This window comes from Rosa chinensis, chromosome 6 (assembly GCF_002994745.2).
Source record: "Rosa chinensis cultivar Old Blush chromosome 6, RchiOBHm-V2, whole genome shotgun sequence".
In the NCBI taxonomy this organism is placed as follows: domain Eukaryota; kingdom Viridiplantae; phylum Streptophyta; class Magnoliopsida; order Rosales; family Rosaceae; genus Rosa; species Rosa chinensis.
This window is the reverse complement of record NC_037093.1, coordinates 4,898,353-4,913,294: the sequence shown is the minus strand read 5'-3', so window position 1 is coordinate 4,913,294 and position 14,942 is coordinate 4,898,353. Positions and strand designations below refer to the sequence as shown.

The 14,942-nt window shown below is 37.5% G+C and overlaps 1 protein-coding gene and 3 long non-coding RNA genes across 6 annotated transcripts; 3 read left to right on the top strand and 1 right to left on the bottom strand.

Moving 5' to 3' along the window:
• The first annotated feature begins 642 nt into the window (after positions 1 to 642).
• Positions 643 to 4,919, top strand: LOC112170054 (sugar transporter ERD6-like 11). Of its 2 annotated transcripts, none has more exons than XM_040508822.1 (4): positions 643 to 782; positions 989 to 1,145; positions 1,243 to 1,308; positions 4,821 to 4,919. In XM_040508822.1, exons 1-4 carry the CDS (start codon positions 658 to 660, stop codon positions 4,830 to 4,832), a joined length of 360 nt encoding a protein of 119 aa, XP_040364756.1. In that variant the 5' UTR covers positions 643 to 657; the 3' UTR covers positions 4,833 to 4,919. The 2 variants fall into 2 exon arrangements, 1 of the variants encoding a protein (XP_040364756.1); XR_002925002.2 differs by having other exon boundaries at positions 689 to 782; positions 1,006 to 1,145.
• A 1,823-nt stretch (positions 4,920 to 6,742) lies between these two features.
• LOC121050089 lies at positions 6,743 to 7,260 on the bottom strand. The gene is made up of 2 exons (XR_005801759.1): positions 7,187 to 7,260; positions 6,743 to 7,087 (listed from the first exon to the last, which is right to left on the bottom strand). It is a non-coding gene; the product is annotated as an uncharacterized LOC121050089 (long non-coding RNA).
• Positions 7,261 to 8,793: 1,533 nt separating this feature from the next.
• On the top strand, positions 8,794 to 9,853 carry LOC112174041. Its single transcript, XR_002925814.2, has 3 exons — positions 8,794 to 8,937; positions 9,054 to 9,092; positions 9,812 to 9,853. It is a non-coding gene; the product is annotated as an uncharacterized LOC112174041 (long non-coding RNA).
• Positions 9,854 to 9,948: 95 nt separating this feature from the next.
• On the top strand, positions 9,949 to 10,919 carry LOC121050090. 2 transcript variants are annotated; one of them, XR_005801765.1, is made up of 3 exons: positions 9,949 to 10,047; positions 10,439 to 10,521; positions 10,890 to 10,919. It is a non-coding gene; the product is annotated as an uncharacterized LOC121050090 (long non-coding RNA). The 2 variants fall into 2 exon arrangements; XR_005801764.1 differs by having other exon boundaries at positions 10,439 to 10,527.
• The last annotated feature ends 4,023 nt before the right edge of the window (positions 10,920 to 14,942 follow it).

Sequence of the window (14,942 nt, the reverse complement as noted above, 5' to 3'; positions counted from 1 at the left end):
CGGAAAGCAGGTGCAGGCGCAAGTGCAGCTATCGGAGTCCGAGATCCGACAACTATCGGAGTCCGGAAAGCAGGTGCAGGTGCAGGCTCTGCCTCTAAAGATTTGTGGTATAAAAATTCAAACTTTGTTCTTGTTTGTTTCAAACTTTCAATTTTTGATGGTTTTTGCTTACTTGGTGCGATTTTGTTTCAAACTTGTTCTTGTTTCTCTTTGATGCAGGCTGAGGTTGACTTTCTGGGACAGCTCCACCATCCAAATCTTGTAAAGCTTATTGGGTACTGCATTGAAGATGATCAACGGTTGCTCGTTTATGAGTTTATGACCCGTGGGAGTCTTGAAAATCATCTCTTCAGAAGTGAGTATGATTACATTCTTCTTGTTCTATTTCTGCATAGTGGATAAACATGTGTGTATAAACTTATCGATCAGACCATTTTTCTGTTCAGCTTGTTTAGTTACCATATCATGTGTTCAATGGCTTTGTGCATTCTTAGGTTCAGTATATAAAAACGAATTGTTAATGAGTCATGATATTTATATATATCCAATTATATATGCTTAAAGATCCTTAGCTTATCTCGTGATATTTATATATATCCAATTATATATGCTTAAAGACAAGCAACTTGTGAGTTGGTAAATCTAACCAGGATATCCATGATGCTGCATGATTTTTGTCCTAACTTTCTCAAGTTTTACCTTTTCTGGGTGAAGTTAATGCTATTAAGTGGAATCCGACCGGCTCATTATTGGCTTCTTGCTCTGATGATCATACAGCAAAGGTAACGTATAATTTATAATCGCTGCTTTTGTTGAATAATTAGGTATTTGAGATATGGTACTCTTCTTTTCGAGATTTGAATCAACAAATAAGTCTTTTGATTGGACTTAAACTTCTGAATATATTGCTATGGTTGTCTTTTGATTCCAACTTGACGATTCAAAAGAAAAATAAAATACAGTGCATTGGAAAATATTGTGGTGACAGTTGTATGCTTTATGCAGTCTTTTTTTGGCTTCTTTTGGTTTTCTCCCATTTCTGGGTTCAGTCAGTGAAGAGAGTTAAATGCTTTATGCAGAATGCTTGGTGGCTGGATTTAGGACGGTTGTCAGTGGGATTTGGTGTCGGTATAATTTGCTACGTGGTAATTAGAATTTCACAATATATTCTGCTTACAACTTTGGTTTGTAATTGATGTGTAGAACAAATTATGTTATGATCATAATCTTGTTTAATAATAGGTACCTGTATACATAGCAGAAATAACACCTACTGATCTTAGAGGAAGGTTTACTTCAGCTACTCAGGTATTACATAATTTAAATCCTTGTAATTGTGAGATGAACTGCCAGCTTATTATTCTCTGTGCTTGTAATCTTATTTACCATCTCTCTAATTTCTGCTATAAATTTCATTAACTGCACAGTTGATGCTTAGTTTTGGCTTCGCACTAACATATTTCCTTGGAAATGTCATAACCTGGTGGACCTTGGCTGTAATCGGTATGTCATCTGTTCCTACTACCTTGAACAAGTTTGATCAATTGCATCAAATTGAATCTAGCAGTTAATATTACTTTGTATACAGGTGCTATTCCATCTCTTGTCCACATTATAGGTTTATTCTTCATTCCAGAGTCTCCAAGGTGGCTGGTGAGTCCAATTCAACTGTCACCACAATATGGTACTCTTGCTGAACTAGTAAATGGTAGTTTTATTTTGAGTGCTCTGTTGCGGTATAGATTATATAAGAACCTCCTGCTACTATATGACTGCTACTACTGCTAGACTGCTAGTGCTCGGTTGCTCAGTTTTGCTCAGTTTTGTTTGTGCTTTGTTAACTGTTAATGAAAAAAATATATTTGCATCTGTTTTGAGGCTAGGAAATATTGCTAAACAAAATTTCTTGTCATCTTCATTTCAGGCCAGGGAATATTGAGGTTGTACATATGCTTACAGCTGCTTGTCATCTTCACTTCCATGTCCGCAACATCTGCTAGCTGCTCTAACCCATTTGCTTCCAGTGACGAACCATCCGCTAGCAATGACATTGTGCTTGTAAGCAACAACCCCGTGGCAGAACAAGTAGCAGTTGCTCCAAAACGGACCAAAGCAACCAAAGCTTCTACTGCTCGGAGCTCTGTTGACAAGAGAAAAAGAGGAGAGAAGAAGAAAGGCAAGCAGAGGTCGAACGTATGGGATCACTTCACGAAGGAGGATCATCCTTTAAAAGAGACTATCGATGGAGTGGAGAAAGTGGTTGGCCATACTAAGAGAGCTCAATGTAAGTACTGTCCGACTCATTTGGCATGCAATTCATATGAAAATGGTACATCTTCTCTTAGGAAACACATTGAGATAGTGTGTAAGGGATACCCTGGTAGAGTTAATGTAGAATCCGGCCAACAGGTTTTGACTAGTGATGGTAGAAGAGGTGGGAGTACTTTGGTTAGTGTGAATTGGTCACAAGATAATTGTGTGGAAGCTGCAACTCATATGATAGTTGTCGATGAACTTGCATTTAGTTTCATTGAAAAACCGGGTTTTAGGTATTTTTGCAGTGTTGCTGTGCCCTTGTTTAAAGTTCCATGTAGGAAAGTCATAGTAAAAACCTTCCTAGGCATGTATGATGCCAAGAAGGAGGAGTTGAGGAGGGAATTGAAGTCTTACTGTGTGTGTTTGACAACGGACACTTGGACTTCTTGCCAGAATATAAACTACATGGTAATTACTGCCCATTTTATTGATAGGGGATGGCAGATGCACAAAAGAGTGCTTGCTTTTTGTGTGGTTCCAAACCACCTTGGTGTAACCATAGGAAAAATCTTGGAGAAATGTTTGATTGATTGGTCAATAGATAAGGTTTTAACAATTTCTGTTGACAATGCCTCTGCCAATAAGCATGCCATTGATTACCTTAGGAAGAAAATGTGCAATTGGGACACAAAACCAATTTGTGGAGGTAAGTTTATGCATGTGAGATGTTTGGCTCACATTGTAAACCTAATTGTGAGGAGTGGACTGAATATGATGGAGATGTCAGTAGCTAGCATAAGGAATGCTGTGAGATACGTTAGAAGTTCGGGTGCAAGGTTGGATGAATTTAAAAGTTGTGTAGAGCAGGAGAAAGTTGAATGCAATAAAATTTGCATCTTAGATGTTCAACAAGGTGGAATTCCACCTTTCTTATGTTGGACACAGCTTTAGAGTTAAAAAAAGCATTTGAAAGATTGAAGGATGAGGAGGATTCAAGGTACAAAAAGTACTTTGATGAAAATGAGGAAGATGAAGATGATGATGAAACTGAAAATCAGAGTAAGAAGAAAGTTGTAAAAAGGGTAGGGCCACCAAGTGATGCAGATTGGGACAATGCATCAGTTTTTGTGAAGTTCTTGAAAGTCTTCTACGATGTGACCCTTAATGTTAGTGCTTCACTTACCCCCACTGCACACAAGGCATTCCATGATATTGTTACTATTGAAGCAGAGCTTGAAGATCTCAGTTCTATTGGGGTAGGGCCTGATTCAAGTGAAGCAGACAACGTCTTGTACAACATGGCAGTCAAGATGAAGGCCAAATATTCCAAGTATTTTGGGAACTTAGATGACCTGAACCAACTCTTCCTAGTTGCTTTGGTCTTAGATCCTAGGTATAAATTGAGGAACATTAGTTGGTTGTGTGATACAATGTTGAATTTGTGTGATTGGGAGATCAAGAAGAAATGTGATGACGTAAAGCAGCTTGTGGTAGACTTGTGTGACTTGTATGGGCAGTCTAATGGTTCACATAGTGGACAGACCAAGACCAAGGGTAAAGATCCAAGTACTAGTGCAACAGGTACTAGTAAGAGTAGAAGCAAAGCAAGGATTCTTAGTGGGAAGAGGGCTGTTATGCAAGAAGACTGGAATAGGCAGCTTGAACAGAATAACGATGTTGTGGTGGGACATGAAGTTGATAGATATTTGCTGGACCTTATAGAAAAACCGGCTGAAAATGATGATTGGAAGATTTTGGATTGGTGGAAGCTGAATGGAGGTAAATATCCCAACTTGCAATCATTGGCTAGAGATATATTAGCCATACAAGTTTCAACAGTTGCGAGTGAGTCAAGTTTTAGCACTGGGAGAAGGGTAATAGATCCATACAGAAGCTCTTTAAATCCAAAAACAGTTGAAAAATTGATATGCCTACAAAATTGGTTGAAGGCTGATGCTATTATGGGGTTGGAGTACATTCCAACTATGGAGGAAATGGAGTCATACGAACAGATTGAAGCTGGTATGTATTTTTGATGTTTTTAGTTTACTGTTTTTGAAACTGGTACAACAACTTTGGGCAATTTATATGAGATTGACTGTTTTGAGTTTTGACATCGTGCAGACCATGAAAAAGAGGATAGAGAGAAAGCTGAGAAGGCCAAGAACGTTATTGCTGCCGCATCTGCATCTGCATCTGCCCCAAGTGGCAAAACAACCAAGAGTTCTGAGGCTTCAGCTTCTGCCCCTACAACCAAGAAGAAAAGGCATAAAAAATGATGCAATTCATCAACAATCAAGGATGCATAAAGGTCTGAAGATTTTTGCTTCATTTGAAGTTCATTTTTTTTAAAGTATCCTAATATAGCTACACACAGATTCCCGACTTGGTTTCTAATATAGCTATTTTCCAAAGTCTTAGCTGTACATCAGTTTTAAAAGGGTCTTCTGAGTTATGAGCTACATTAGTTTTGTTTGTATGCGCTTTGTTATGTTACAAGAATATGTGTGTAGCTCTCTTTTCATTGAACACTAATGAATGCAGATTTGTTATTTTGTATGCAGATTTGGTATTGAATATGGAAGGCCGGAAGCCTTGTTGCATTGATGAAGAGGAACTGAGGAAGCCATGCTGGAAATGTTTGATTGTTTGCACTTTGAAGAAATATTGAATCATTCATGAACTATTTCAATTTTAGTTGGTTTGTTTCAGTTTGAGACTTTGAATTGCTCAATTTGATGTTGATTGTTAATTGTTGATGTTGAATGTTGATGTTGATGTTGATGTTGATGTTGATGTTGAACTATTTCAATTTTAGGTTTGTTTCAGTAGGAGACTTTGAATTTCTAATTTGTTATGTTGATGTTGATTGTTGAATATGTAGATTGTAGATTGAGTTTTATGAGTGAATGGTATTTGCAATATTGAATCATTTTAATTTATGTATGGAAATCAGGAAAACTAGAAGCTGGAGACTAGAAAAGGCTGAAAAACAGTTTGTCTGTATGGAAAAACCGAGGAACCGAAAGTGGAACCGAACCGAACTTGGAGCTAAAAACCGAAAAACCGAGTGTGAAACCGAAAAACCGAAAAACCGACTAGAACCGAAAAACCGAGGAACCGACCCGAGAATGGTCGGTTCGGTTCCATTTCGGTTCTTGATACAAAAATCAGCATACCCGAACCGATTATATCTTCTCGGTTCCGGTTCCGGGTTTTGATTTTAAAACTGTAGAACCGACTTAGGCCAGCCCTAATATCATCTGGCCAACCAAATAAAGTTGAAATGAAGTCTGGTGCTGAAGGTGGCAAAATAATGCCTCTATGGTTAGCGTAGTGTGGTAGAGCTTGACAATAAGAAACATCAATGGTGGTCATCTGAAAAATGACAGTAGCATTACAATATTGACAATAGCTTTATACAACCATTGTATTAGATTTTCACAACTATGGTAGTGGCTTTTTACAACTATAGACATAGCTTTTCATAGTTATATCACTGTTGAACCCTGCATACTTTTTGTATCAGTGAATATGTTTACTTGTCTCAGTTGCAGTGGCTTTTTTATTTTGGTTGTATATTATACATTTCTATAGCTTTGTTAATCTTTGAAAATAGCTTTCTCAGTCTCTAGGAGTAGCTTTTGTTCTACGTTGTAGTAGTTTTTGTTCTGCTTGGTTATTGCTTTTGGCATTGATGAGAGTAGCTTTTGGTGATGGTGAGAGTAGCTTTTGTTACTGGTAAAAGTATCTTTCTAGTGTTGGTGCAGTACCGTTTGTTACTGGTGAGAGTAGTTTTTTGTGTCAATGACAATAGATTTTGTTTGTGAGGATGGTAGCTTTTGGTTTTGGGGAGCGTAGCTTTTTTCAGTAACAGTAGCTTTTGTGACCTCACTGGAGGTTGATGGAAATCTCACCGGAGTATCTTTTGTTACTTGTGACAGTAGCTTTTATGACCTCACCGGAGGTTGCCAGAAATCTCACCAGAGTAACTTTTGTTGCTAGTAACAGTAGTTTTTGTGACCTCGCCGGAGGTTGCCTGAAATCTAATCAGAGTAGTTTTTGTTGCTAGTCACAGTAGCTTTTGGTGTTAGTGACAGTAGCTTTTGTGGTAGCCAGAGTTTGCCGGAAGTTGGCCGGAGACTCGCCGGAGGTCGGCCAGAGTTGACCGGAGACCTTGCAGGAGAGGAGAGAGAGAATGGTGGTTGACTTTTTACTCTAGTGGCAAGTATGTAAATATGTTGGTTTTTATATCCAAAATATAACATCATTTTTAATCTAGTAGCCTTATGAGGGAAAAAATTAGTTGGTGGCCTTGCCTTATGGCTAAAAAAACATTCAAAGATGCACTTATCTGTAATTAACTCTTTAATCTAGTGGCCTTATGAAGGAAAAAACTAGTTGATGGCCTTATGGCTAAAAAAACATTCTAAGATGCACTTATATGTAATTAACCCAAAATTCTATGTAAGAGGAACAAATGTGGTGAAATTAAACTTTGGAGACATTTTTCTTTGATTAATTGCATTGATCTGAGCAATAACTTACCTGATTAGCCCAACATTCGTGAACTAGAACCATCACAGAACCATTGAACTACATGTAACTCCAAACCTGCTATGTATGGTACTGATCCACAATGACCGTTACAAATTAAAGATGCTGAAGTAAAGAAAATTACGCACCAATTTCATATGCGAGGGCAGAAAAATCAGAACAGCCAGGACCTCCGCTGAGCCAAAGCATAAGCGGGCCATTCTTCGGAGTTCCTTCAGACTCAATGAAGTAGTAGAATAGTTGCACGTTGTCAGAGTCTCCAACTCCGATGTACCTTAAGAAGTAGAATTAAAAGACATGATTCATTAATTTTCATCAGTCATCAATGTGTGTGTATATATATGTAAATTAGTAGCATGTTCAGAGTATGAACCCAGTTTCCAGTCTGAATGGAAGGTCACCGGGAAAGCCGGGTAAGCTGGTGATGTTGAACCTGTAAGCAGCCACTACTAGAAATCTGTTCATAGACATCGCATATTTTAAATCGGTCATACTTGCACACGATGTAAAAAAGTAATCTAACATCATTTTACGAAAATACTGATTTAAATGTATGTCATTAACATCAGTTCTTAAAATGACTGGTGTTAAAAGTTTTCTTCGAAAATTTGCGGGAACCTATTTTTGCAAAAAGCGCTAAGTGTTTAAGTGAATTGATGGAAGCGGGTTCTAAAACTCAAAATTCTCACACCTAGAAAAAAAAGCGCCCAACCCCAAAACTGAAACAGAAACCCTAACTCGAGCTCTATCTCGACTCTCGACCTCCTTTCTGAACCATACTTGAGCTCCTCCTCCTCAGTCGCCGCCATTGTTACCCTCATCGCCCCCTTCATCTACCTCCTCGGCTTCGTCTAGTCCTTCATCTCACGCGCCTCCCATTATGACGACGAGGTGCTCATCAACTGCCGCTGCTGCCCTCCCCCAGCCAAACCCAAATTCGTCCACACTGACCCCTCATTGTGCTTTGAGGAGGACGAGGACATCATCCAAGTCGTGCTAAATGGCGGCGTTCCTTCTTAGTCTCTAGAATCGAAGCTTGGCGACTGCAATATCATAGCGGCGATTCGGTGCGAGTGGCTTCAGAGAACGACTGGGAGGTCACTGTAGGGTTCACCTCTCGAAGGTTTCGATTACGACTCCATTCTTGGACAGTGATGCGAGTCGCCGATCGGAGACGAAGTAATCTTTATAGGTATGATTGTTTTTATGGGCTATTGTTTTCATTTGGGTGAAATTATTGTATGGATTTGTGGGCTATTGTTGAAGTATGATTGTTTTTGTTTAGAGTTTAAGAAGCTCGAGTTTGTAGGTGGGTTGAAGAACTGTGAATTTTTGGAGAAAGTCAAGTCCAGCTTGGGTATGTGCTCTCGCTTGCTTCCAATCTTTGTACCAATTGAAATTGTGAGCTATGCAATTTTGGTTTTAATTGCTTTATTCTATGATTTCTATGGTCACCTTGAGTTTGAACTGTTGATTTTGTTATGCTTTAGAGATTGGGTGGTCTGGAGTTGACTGGAGAGGAAAAGAGTTTGGAGTTAATTGCTCCAAAAGTTCAGAACTTAGGGTATATGTTCTTTGGTTTACTATGAGTCCAAGTAGTTTAGATTGAAAGGATTTGGTTTTGCCACTCTGGGTAGTAATGGATTCCTAGTATTTGATCGAAAATCTTGTTGGGTCCAACAAGTTTGTGCTGAGTTTGTTCTGATGACCAGTTTGTTTTGTGTTTTATGACTATCTAATGTTGGTTCTTATTGCAATATGCCTCGTGCAGTTCTCAGTTTGCACTCAATTTATACATTCTTTTCCATGAGTTGGTGGGTCGACCGGCTTCCTTGTTGCACGGAGAGGAAAAAGTAAGAACTTTGTCCCTGCCTTTTGAACTATTTTCTTCTCATGTTTGTTGAGATTTTGTTTTATTGTATTGATTTTTATGCAATTGTTCTGAGCCAAATTGTTGTTGATTACAGGTGAGGTATTTTATGCTGTTAGGATCTTTCTTGGTCTCATCTCTGTTATTACTGAAACCATTCTGGTTTATGCTCTGTCAAGAAAGTATGGAAAATGTCTTGCCTCGTATACTTGCTATGCTATGCTTAACCAGCGGTTGTTTCTTTGCTAGTACAAGTACGTGGCTCTTTTTCTTCTTGCCCAGCTTTTTGTTTTTGTTTTTTCCGAGTGTTATTTCACTTGCTTGTCTTGAGGTAGTTGTTCAATGAAATAATGATTCTTTCTATTGCCAGGTTTCTTGCCAAGTTCGTTCTCTATGTATGCTGTGACTGGTAAGTGAACTCTGCTCATAACTAGTTACAGTTTCTTATCGAACCTTTGTTAAAGTAACAAAGATTAAATCCAGAAACTTTTTTTTTTTTTTGGGTACTTACAAGTTACAATTGGGTAATGGGTTCTGAAATCTTTTTGTGATAATAGGTTTCTGGTCTCAATTTAGTCCTTCTTTTTAATTTCTTTACTCTTCATTAAAGTATACAGAATATTGATGTTAGTCATGTTACTCATAATTAGTAAAAGATGCAGATCTACAAATTCACAGAAGTAATTTTAGTGTAAATACTTAAGTTCTGGATGCTCAAGAGGTGGGATACCTACATTACTACTTCATATTAGGTCACAAGATTGTTCAGCTGTAGTTTTTATTACTAAAATGTAGTTGCATTTAGCTCGGTCAAGTTTATTGAGTTGTCAAAACACGGTAGATGCTTCGTAAGTAGTAGCTTAATTGGCTACCATATCTTATGTTAGTTATGTCTTTATTTTCAGCAGTAGCCTGAAAAGTCCCACTATTTCATTTGTCAAACTTCTGAGAATCTCTTGATGTGTATTCTCTGTGTGGCTTTGTTGGTTGTGGGAGGTAAGACATTTTTTCTTGAAAAATTTGTGTTCTCATTATCATCATGCAAAAACTGATCTCTCTCTCTCTCTACCTCCCCCCATGTATCTACCTTTATTATGCTTTTCCATACTCCTGACAATTTTGGTGTAGGTATAAAGAAGGCCATGCCGCACACTATATATATATATATATATATATATATATATATATATATATATATATATATATATGACAGTGGAAAGAAACACAAGATATTCCCTTGAAGTGGAAATGCAGTGTGTGGGGAATGGGGAATTATGCAGAAGGCAATTATGTGATGTCCTGAACCTCAACACCTGTACAGTGATGTATAAACATCAAGAAAATACATGATCAAGTTCTTGCAGGTAAGAATAGATATGACCTTATGCATGGAGTGACTTATAGTTGAACCAGTTGAACAAACTTATAGATCGATCAGATTAGATGCTTTTATGGTTATCATGAACTTCAATATACTATTGGTTACATAAACTTATGGTCTTCATGACTGCTTTATGGTCATCATAAGATAACTCTTCATAACACACAGGAAAACTGAAATGGAAAACAAGAGCTCAATTTCATTTAAATTCTTTTCAAATTTGTTATTGATCAGCAACAAATGCATGCATAACTGAACAATAAGTTTTTCAGCTATTCAGTATAATGAATTTCCATTGTTGTTTTATTCAGTTTATCTCCCTAATTCTCTCTCTCTCTCTCTCTATATATATATATATGTATATATATATGAAGATATCAAAAACATGGAAGCAGAGGTGCAATCATTAGAAGAGATTTCAAAGCAGCTATTCCTGGAAATATATGAGCTTCATCAAGTAAAGGTTTTCTTATATATTTGTGTGTGTGTGTGTGTGTATTTGGTGATATTGTTTAATTTCACACAGACTCCCTTCTGGAATTGCTACTTAGGTGTAGATCTTCCTTAGGTTATTTAAGAAACCTTGATTTCCAAAGTTATGCCTGATTGACGGCATATAAACATAAGTTGTTCTTACTGGCAGGAGGTTGCTACTTACTCGTACCTGGAGAGGTCATATGTAGAATCTACTTGGCATAACTGTTAGACAGTCACTTTTCATTTTGAGTTTTGAATTTGTATTACATCTGTGTTGTAGCTTAATGCTGGTTTAATTCTTAAAGCTAATCAATAATGATATTGTCAAAGTTATCACCGTACTTGCAGGTTGATTCACTTTGGTTGGCTTCCTTTGATTCACTTGTATATATGCGCGCGCGCGCGCACACACACACACACACACAGAGCTTCCGCGAAGCCTTGCCCTACCTTGGTCTCATCCTCATCGCCGGCAGCTAGGGTTTTCTCATCTACTTCCACTCCGATCACTGCCACCCTCTTCCCTGGCGATGCTATCAGCCTTGAGATCATCGAGTCTGTCAAATAGGTCCCTCTTTGATCCTTATTCACTTTCTGCTCTTCAATTTCCATTTATGACTGGTTTATTTTGCATCAGCATTGTGTATGATTGTATGTTTGTGTATGCATCTGTGTATAATTAGTTATATACACTCACTCGCACTCAATGAACTTGAATCTAGGGTTTTTAATTTAGATTCTTATTGGATATTAGATTATTTTTTCCCTGATTGGGTATTTGTGTTTTCTAGCATTTTACTATTCACAATTTGATTATTTGATTCCTTGTGAGTACCTTCTGCAATACATAAAGCAAATATAATACAGAAAACATACTGTCTTTTTGTCAAGGTACATCAATTGTTAATATGTATATATGAAAAACTGAGTTAGAAGGTTGTATGCCTTTTCTGTTGCTGATAGTTCTGTGTATTAGTTGGTGAGACTTTGTTAAATTTGATGCGTTGTTAGCAGCTGTTGGAAGAGTAATTGGTTCACACAAGAGATGAGCTATATGATACTTGCTTTAATAGTGAGGTATTTCAAACATGATACTTTATAAAGTGCAATTCATATATACTTTTATAAGTTTCTTGTATGATCTCCTACTTAAACTTGTCTTGATGGTTCTATATTGATATAGTACCAGGCCAAAACTCGAAGGAACTGTTGCAGATGGAGAAGCCTCAAATTCAGAGAGTAGACTGATTTGGTGGTTTCGTGATAGATTGAAGAAGGCCTCGGGAGTTTTCTGGGAAAGAAAAAGGGATTGGGCGGGAGTTTTCAGGAAGATTTTGGATATCTCTGGGAGGTGGGCTTGGGTTTGTTTTGGAAGAGGTGTGTGCCGAGATTGTGATCGAGTTTAGGAGATAGACTTTGGGAGCAAAAGAGGTATGTGTTTTGTTGGTTATTGCAGTTCTGTTAAGTCAAGATTGGATTCTTTTTTTGATTTTTTTCCTTTTGTATGATTGACTGCTGCTGTCGGTGCATTTGAATTAGATGTATTAGCAATAGTTGGTGGGCTACTCTTAGGAACTTCCTACAGACCAACAATGAGTTTTGAATTTTTATTACATCTATGTTGTAGCTTAATGCTGGTTTAATTCTCAATGGCTCATATATTTACCTACCATTAATATGTTGCAGGTTATTTCCTGAAGGCCTACCGCTTAGTGAGGAAGGGTGATCTCTTCATTATGAGAGTTGGAATGAGGAGTGTCGAGTTCAAGGTTATTGAGACTGATCATTCTGAGTACTGTGTTGTAGCTCCAGACATTGAAATATTTCCAATAGGGTTTACTAAAGTGGCTACAGATAAGAATTCTAAAGCTGGATCAAATGTCTAGGCTAGCCTTTTTCGGTTTTGGGGTTTTATTTTGTGAATTATGTTGAATCATGAACTTGAAAAGAAAATTAATGGAAAGCCTCGATTTTTGGATGATGGGAAATGCATTTCTTTTTCATTTGCACATTATGCTTGTCAGTATGAAGTGAATTATATAAAAGCATAACAAAACAGTAATGCCAAGAAAAACGATGTCAGTTGAGAGATTAGAAACCAGTATCAAAATGAAAATCGATGTCTTATGATTATCAATATATCGAATTGTGTCCACAGAACCGATGTACCCAAAACTACTGCACATCGATTTCTAAACACCAAACGTAATCTATTGCCAACACACAAATCACCTACCATCAAGGTTCTAAAAAACGCTAGGCGCTAGTCGGGCGGTAACCCAGGGACTAGCGCCTAGGGGCCTAGGCGGGAGCCTAGGCGGGGACTAGGCGGTTTTTTTTTTTTAATTTTTAAATTATTTTAATGACATATAATAATATAAATGACAATATTTAAAGTCTAAAAATTAATTATAAATATAAAAATAGTCAAAATATAGAATAAATTAGGGTTTATGACCGCCTAGGCTCCGCCTAGAACCGCCTAGCCCGCCTAGTCCCCGCCTAGCACCGCCTAGTCCCCGCCTAGCACCGCCTAGCACCACCGCCTAGCCCGCCTAGTCCCCGCCTAGCCCGCCTAGGCGGCCGCCTAGTCGCCCAGCGCCTAAGGGAAACGCCTAGGCCAAAATCGGAGCGGTTCCTTGCCGCCTAGCGCCTAGGCGCCGCCTAGGCGGCCGCCTAGGCCGATTTTTAGAACATTGCCTACCATAAAGTAAACTGATGTATCATTAAACAGAGAACATCGGTTTTATAAAACAAAAGCGATGTCTACAATGAAACAACACATCGGTTTTAGAAACAACAAGCGATGTCTAGAAGGGTTCGAGACATCACTTCTGAAATAGAATTCGATGCAAATGTTCACATAGGTATTGTTCGATATAATACTTTATCAAGCATGAAATGCGAAAATATAAAGATTTAAATATAGTTAACATACAAAATTATGATGATTATAACGATTATACATCGATTTGTTTTTTAGAATCGATGTTGGTTGTTGTCTGGGACATTGGTTAAAAACGCACTTATACTGATGTCTATATCTTTCTCTACACCAGGGCCGGTCTTGAGGTTTTTGATGCCCCGGGCAAAAAAAAATTTGGTGCCTAACTACCCATATATATATATATATATATTCATATGTAAAATAGTACAACTTTAAACGATAAACATTCGAGCATAGAACAATAAAACAAGGATTGCGATGTAGCAATTGTAAATACGTATGCATCAACATATCAACCTGCAACTTCTGACTTCCAATTAATGCATCTAAAGATGCTATGTTTGTAGAGAAAGAGAGCAAAAAAAAAAAATAAAGAAAAAAAAATTCCATTGTAGGGGAAAAAAAAAGTTGATCTTCTAGTGTTCAATATAGATTGAACCTGTAATTAACTGATTAAGGATGTTGAAAGCTGCAAATTGAACATCAGCGGTGACAGTATAGTCGAGATTTTGAGATTACAGGCACAAAAATTTATAATAGTTGTTAGAATAATCAACAAATACCACAAAATGCCTGTAATAGAACTTATAATGTCCAAAATTTCAACGAATTTAAAAATTGAAGAACACCCACCATAAAAAAAATAATAATAATAATTTAAAGAACACCCAATTTAACTATACCTATTTTGATCGATCTCTATTATTGCAGCCTGAATCTATGGAATGCCAAAAATTATGTCTGATCACCGTAGAAGAAGAGAAAAATATAGGAGAGAAAGATTGAGAGGAGGTGACAGATGATGAAAATAAATTGCTTGATTGAATAACCATTGAAACCCCAATATTTCAAGAGAAATTTGTTTGTTTTTAAAGTTTTAGAGAGAGTTAAGAGACTCTTGAAATTCTTTTGCTATAATTGTGTGTACAATTCTCAAAGTGAGGAGAAGAGAAAACCATTTTGAAGTGAGGAGAGAAGAAGAGAAGACACTGCGTTTGGGAACAAAGCAATTTTTTTTTTTGTTTACTGTCGACATATACTATATATAAATATTATATATATATATATAACCTTATTTAAAAAAAAAAAATTGTGCCCCCCTCTCACTTGGGCCCTGGGCCATCGCCAAGCCCGCCCTTGGGCAAGGCCGGCCCTGCTCTACACCCACTAAGACATCGGTCGAAAATTAGTTTAACATCGGTTCTAGGCCGATGTCTATGAGCAAAATTCTAGTAGTGAGCAATGCGAAAGAGGAGGACTAGATCAAGTGCTTGTAGCAACGCAGTCATGATGCACCTGCTGGCTGAGCTATAAGGTGTTTTGATTGTTTGTTCGTCGTCCTTTGGTTTATTTCCTTGGGGACCTAAATATCAACAGACCACAACCTTATTTTTCTTATGATTTTTTTATGCGTGTGATTGATATCGAGATGAAGGATATATCAACAGGTCTCA

Excerpts from the sequence above, each read along its gene's own strand:
- LOC112170054 (XM_040508822.1), top strand. The coding sequence starts at position 658 with ATGATGCTGCATGATTTTTGTCCTAACTTTCTCAAGTTTTACCTTTTC. Across the intron at positions 783-988 it reads CTGATGATCATACAGCAAAG|TTGTATGCTTTATGCAGTCT; the intron begins GTAACGTATAAT and ends TTGTGGTGACAG. Across the intron at positions 1,146-1,242 it reads TCGGTATAATTTGCTACGTG|GTACCTGTATACATAGCAGA; the intron begins GTAATTAGAATT and ends GTTTAATAATAG.